The 5,686-nt window shown below is 39.9% G+C and overlaps 1 protein-coding gene across 1 annotated transcript; it reads right to left on the bottom strand.

The window, feature by feature from the left end:
- Positions 1–3,545: 3,545 nt before the first annotated feature.
- Positions 3,546–5,281, bottom strand: LOC108759347 (uncharacterized). The gene is made up of 2 exons (XM_018504730.1): positions 4,215–5,281; positions 3,546–4,086 (listed from the first exon to the last, which is right to left on the bottom strand). The coding sequence occupies exons 1-2, from the start codon at positions 5,279–5,281 to the stop codon at positions 3,546–3,548; spliced, it is 1,608 nt and encodes a 535-aa protein (XP_018360232.1).
- Between the last annotated feature and the right edge of the window lie 405 nt (positions 5,282–5,686).

The raw sequence follows: 5,686 nt of genomic DNA, 5'->3' as shown, positions 1-5,686 counted from the left end.
TGACCCCTGAATGACCTTCAAAATGACCTTCCAAGGATTTTTCAAGGTCAGTACCATACTTCCCCCGTGTAACCCTAAACTTTTCATACGAAACATTTTCCTCTATCCCTACTAGTTTTCGAGATATTTGACTGGATCACTTCAGATGGTCCACCCTGTATATAAAATTCTTTCATATAAAATGTTAAATAGTGCTCTTTTAAAATAGATAGACATTTCAATTTTGAATATATTTTAGCGAGAATTATTATAGTAGTATATTTCTTAATTTATAACACTTAAGCCGGCATTCATCAAGTCCGTTTTTATTACAAGATTGTCTTGAGTAATATCTTAATATGAACCTGTGATTTATGTTATGTCAGCAAATTCCGAACAGAGTCTGCTGCATAATCTGACGATAGATTGGCAGCAGAAACCGAGCAAGATCTGCCTTTTTCATATACGGCCTCGCCACAAGATAGATTTGCTTCTCGTAAGAAGAAAACATCCAAGAGTCCTATAAGAATTAATTGGCGTATATAAATCGAATAGACAAATCCCCTAGAGATTTTCAAGCCCTTTCGGAGTGTGCTTTCTGAATCTCCGAATATTTTTTTGACAATTTTATTATTTTCTCATGTATACGAGAGTTGTTTGAAAAGTTGTGAGTCTCAACATGAAAATGGCATTACTCCCCACATAGCAAAAGAAATCTGTGGAATCTCGTCAAGATATCATGCTGGAATATCGCAATATCTCAAAGATATTCGGTAGACATCTGGATATATGGCAGATATCAATAGGATATACTAATGTCCACATCAAAGAAGGACTAAGATATCTCATGTTTAAGCGAAATATATTCTTACGTTATTCCTGAGATATCCGTGATTATTGTTGCTTATAGTAAAATCTGAAATGTTATCGTAGGTATATTATAAAAATATATTAGAGATAATTATAGTATCTAGTCGGGATATATTTGGGAGAATGTTTTTTATAATTATAATAATGGCTTAATTTACATCGATTATACAGACATTTTACGGTAGTATGTAATCTCGAAGGTTTCTGGCATGCTAAAATTAAATCCATAGCCCAAATTGCACCATTACGTCAGGTTTCTAAAATATTCCAACCTTAAAATTCCAAAAAGGCGTCCAATATGTAGAACTAACTTTATTTGGCTGTTCAGAAATGTACGTGTAAGCACACCTTTAAATTATAAAACCTAATTATGAATACCTTAGAACATATACTACTGGAAGGAGCATAGGCCCATAATTCCACTCTTTCGGTTGAAGCTGGGAAGATTAACAAGGAGATAGAATGTGCCTAGTCAGCAATGTGCATGCTCAGACCATTCGCACGGGGTCTACGGGATGAAGAGAAAAGGCGACAAGCATGCGCATTACAATCTAGGATCATGCATTCTATCTCCATCCTTGTCAATCTTCTCTGCATTCTACCTCCATCCTTGTCAATCTTCTCGGCTTCAACTTTTCGAGTCTATGCTCCTTCCAGTAGTATATGTTCTAAGATGAATATCACCTGAAGAGATAATTTCCTTAATTATACCCTTATATATGTACGTACATTACAATTACGTACTATTCTATAAGTTTTATATATAAAGAGACATCTTAGAAACGACTGGAATATCTTATCTGTTAGATGTCTTCAGAATGTCTCTGAGACAGAATTCAGAATGTCTATATTGTACACATTTACTTTGTTCGGGGTAAGATATCTCCTGAATATCTTATACAGGAAGTGTATTCATGATATAGTCATTATAATATACTGATGACATCTTACAGATATTGAGATATATTTCGTATATTCGCGATGATTTTAGTATATCCCATAGATCTCCATTGCTGTGTGGGTCGTTAAAACCATTCTGGTATTATAATCGTACATGTTTTGCAAAATACCTGTGAAAATTGTAGCCATTTTGGACGCTTAGTTGTTGTTTGACAGTCATTTGTGTCAGTCAATATCAGTATTTTTGTAAAAATGGAAAAAATCAAATATCAACGATAGCCACAAAAAAAATTTAAGAAATTGCGGTTCGAATTAATTAACTACTTGTATTCATCAGATTTGATCCCCACGACTTTTTCCTGTTTTCTAGTTAGGCTCAAAGTTATAGACTTGGAAGACACAGATTTTCATCAAACGAAAACACTGACATCGACTGGCACAACCCACACAGCAAAAATTGATCCTAGGTACATCCTACAGATTATATATGTTGAGGGATTTTCAAACATCCACCAGAGTACGTACCTGAAAAAACTTAGAAGGTATTTAGGATATACTGAGGATGTATATATGTCGGCTTATTCTACATCCATAGGACATCATTGTTTAAATATCATTAAGATGTTTCTGGGTGACCAAATTTCATTCTGTCTTTATTCAGTGAACGTTCTAAAATGTCTTTTAGGATGTTAAAACCTTGTAGAAAAATACTATTGAGCACTACTGCGCAGAACTTTTTTATGAGGGTATATCCGCGTTTCGGTATGATACAAAATGCAGTAAATGAGTATGCGTCACAGAAACTATCTATGAATAACTCTATTTAAAAAAAGTACTTTCAAAGGCTCCATGACAGTCCATGAGCACTCTGATCAAGCTAAGAGTTAATAGCGAATTCGATTGAACGCACTCAGTGCGCACTGGTGCACATTTTAAAGCCGTTGTACACAAAATAATGTAAAGATGTTTATAAATAAAGATAGAAATCGATTAAATCGTGAAATATTCAATACATTTTATTGTACTATTAGATAAAATATGTATTTCACGATTTAAAATATTTGCATTTTATTTTTATATTCAAATTAAATCAGTATACAACGGCTTTAACATGCTCTAGTACGCACTAGTGCTTCCAATCGAACTCGCCATATGTGACGAACTCTTTCTCTTCTTCTTCTCCTTTAATTGGCCGCATAGCCGAACTGACTGGACTTGGCCATTGAAATGGTCTTCGAAATTGAACTAAGATAAATTGAATGCAAGGCACCGGCTACCTCGAACTGGACGAGTAATAAAAAGATGATGTAATACAAACGAAAATGGCGAGGCGCCCCCCCCCCTCATAATATAATGCAATGGCACTGTCGAAGCCGACAACGCTTTTCAAAAATATATTCGAAGTGACGCAACACCTGAGACGAGATCGAACACATCCGACCCACTCGATTGGTCTCACGAGACTCTAATTGTGAAAAACTCCATTTGCATACGCCTCTTTATAAGGATCCGCGTCATTTTCTTCTTACGGAAAATGAGTCCATCTCGCGGCGGTACTGCGTATTACGCCGCTTGCTTAGGCCTGTTCTACAATACGTCGTGTGTCGCTGTCGGATGTCGCTGGTCATCTGTCGTTTGTCGGCTGTAGGCTGTAGTGATTGCTGCGAATCCTATTGGTAATTACTATTTCTTCCCTACTCAACGAAAGCCCATGGAACCAGGCACGTGGCGAGGCATCCTGGTATGGTTCCGCATGTACTACACTCTTGTAGGCTGCGGTTGTTCTAAGCCATTCTTTAAAGGAGTCCCTTGGCAGCGTCCTTCGCGTTTTTCAGAGCGTCAGTGAAAGGGACCTTTATGTCCCGTCTGGAGTTGGTATCCCGAGCTGCTTGTTTTGCCAGAGCGTCCGCGGTTTTGTTTCCTGGTATGCCCCTGTGAGCCGGAATCCAAAAAATGACGATGTTCAAGCCCTCGGTCTTTGCACAATACAGAGCGTATTTGAGCTGATGAACTATGTGATTGAGACTAGAGTTGTGCACAGTAGAGTTGGCTTCAATCACACTCCTAAAGTCTGTGAAAATGACAGAGCTCAGGAGTCTGCCATCCCTAATAAAAAAGACCGTTTCCAAAATCGCCCACTTCTCGGCGGAGAAAACCGAAAGTTCCGATGGCAACTTGCAGGACCTTCTGAATCCTAGATCTGGGGAGTAAATGCTGGCTCCAACAGGACCGTTCTCTTCCAGCTTAGAGCCGTCCGTGTAGAATGCGAAGGACGAATCAGTAAGCTCTCGCGTACGTTCAGTGAACTCCGCTAAAACTTGCAGATGGGGGGCATCTCTGGGGATGAATGATAGTCAAAACGACAGTCGGCAGAGAAGGTGGTTGAGTAGTAATCATAATAAAAGGCTGAAGGGAAAGATGAAGTATATATAGATTGGAAGCTACTCCGGTGCAAGATGTATTGCTTGAAAGAAGGGGAGGAGCCCAGCGCCGCCACCCTTTTAGAGTGCGTGTTAGCCGCAATTTCCATGTCATGGATGCTACTTGTGACCAGGCTGAACTTCTGCGCGAAAGATTTATATAAAAATTTTGCTGTGAGGAGCGCAAATCTCTGCTTAAGGGGTTGTTCCTTGACCTTATAGAGAATGATGTTAATGGGCGTAGATATCCTGTAGCCCATCGCCTTCCGAATTATCTTGTACTGAAGCCTGTCGAGTTTTAGAAATAGAGTGGCATTATTGTTAAATGAATATACCTGAGTTCCGTATTCGATTGCGCCTCTAAAGATGGCTCTGTAAATAGTGAGAAGAGATTGAGGGTGAGATCCCCACCAAATACCTGCTAAAGTAGCGATGATATTAGAAGTAGTTTTCTGGATAAGGTAGTTTAGATGTTCTTTACCACTGAGTTTGGAGTCCAAGATGACTCCCAAAAATCTGACAGATGCGCTCAGGTCCAGCCGTTGATTGTTTATACAGACGTTTGGAACGGTATTCGGACGTAAACTCCTTTTTTCCGAGAAGACAATGAGTTTGGACTTGGATGCAGAAAGCTCCATGTCTCGGTCTCTCAAAAGAGTCACCAGCTTGTTCAGTGAAATCTGAATGGAGTTAAAGGTATCCGTCACTGAGGCCGACGAATAGACGACAATGTCGTCAGCATACTGAAGTATGCGTGTGTCCTCATGCAATTGATCATTGACGTCCTTGAGATATATGTCAAACAAGATAGGACTGAGGGTGGAGCCCTGCGGAGTGCCCTTGTGCACAAGACGAGGTCCCGTTTTTTCGCGATCCACTACAAAGTAAATTTCTCTTTCTCCTGTAAGGTGCCACACAAATTGCCTTATAACGGCGGGGATGTCTATGTTCTTGAGATCCTCAACCAGTAAGCCGGGAACCACATTATCGAACGCTCCCTGAATGTCCAGGAAAGCCGCAGCCATGACTTCGCCCCTGAGAAAGCCCGCACGAATGTGGTTGGTAATAATCACTAGATTGTCATTAGAGGAACGTAACGGTCTGAAGCCCATTTGTGTTTGGGGAAGTATCGGTCTAGATTCTATGTACTACCTGAGTCTGCGAAGAATCATCTTTTCCAGAACTTTGAGTGTGCAAGAGAGAAGCGAAATGTCAGATCCGTCCTGCTTAGGGATGAACCACGATAGATGTCCTCCATGATGAGGGGAAATCACCATTCTCTATGATTTGATTGAATATTCCAAGCAGACTTCTATATGGTGCAGGTGCCGCTAAAAGAATATTGTAGTCTATTTGATCCAGTCCAGGAGCAGAATTTGGATTAACGCTCCTGAGGGCGATGTTGAGTTCCTCCAAAGTAAACGGGTCTGCCAGAAATGATTCGATGTTAGGATTTTTCAAGTCGTCAGCTTTTCCAATTCGAGAGAGGGCGAACGGTCATCCAAGCACGAGTCCGG

Source organism: Trachymyrmex cornetzi, unplaced genomic scaffold (genome assembly GCF_001594075.2).
Source record: "Trachymyrmex cornetzi isolate Tcor2-1 unplaced genomic scaffold, Tcor1.1 scaffold180, whole genome shotgun sequence".
NCBI classification, from domain to species: Eukaryota; Metazoa; Arthropoda; class Insecta; order Hymenoptera; family Formicidae; genus Trachymyrmex; species Trachymyrmex cornetzi.
Note: the sequence above shows the minus strand (reverse complement) of the source record. Positions and strands in the feature narration are given on the sequence as shown.

Coding starts and splice junctions, on each gene's coding strand:
- LOC108759347 (XM_018504730.1), bottom strand. CDS start 5,281: ATGGGCTTCAGACCGTTACGTTCCTCTAATGACAATCTAGTGATTATT. Junction 4,087..4,214: donor GGCTCCTCCCCTTCTTTCAA/GCAATACATCTT, acceptor ATTCATCCCCAG/AGATGCCCCCCATCTGCAAG.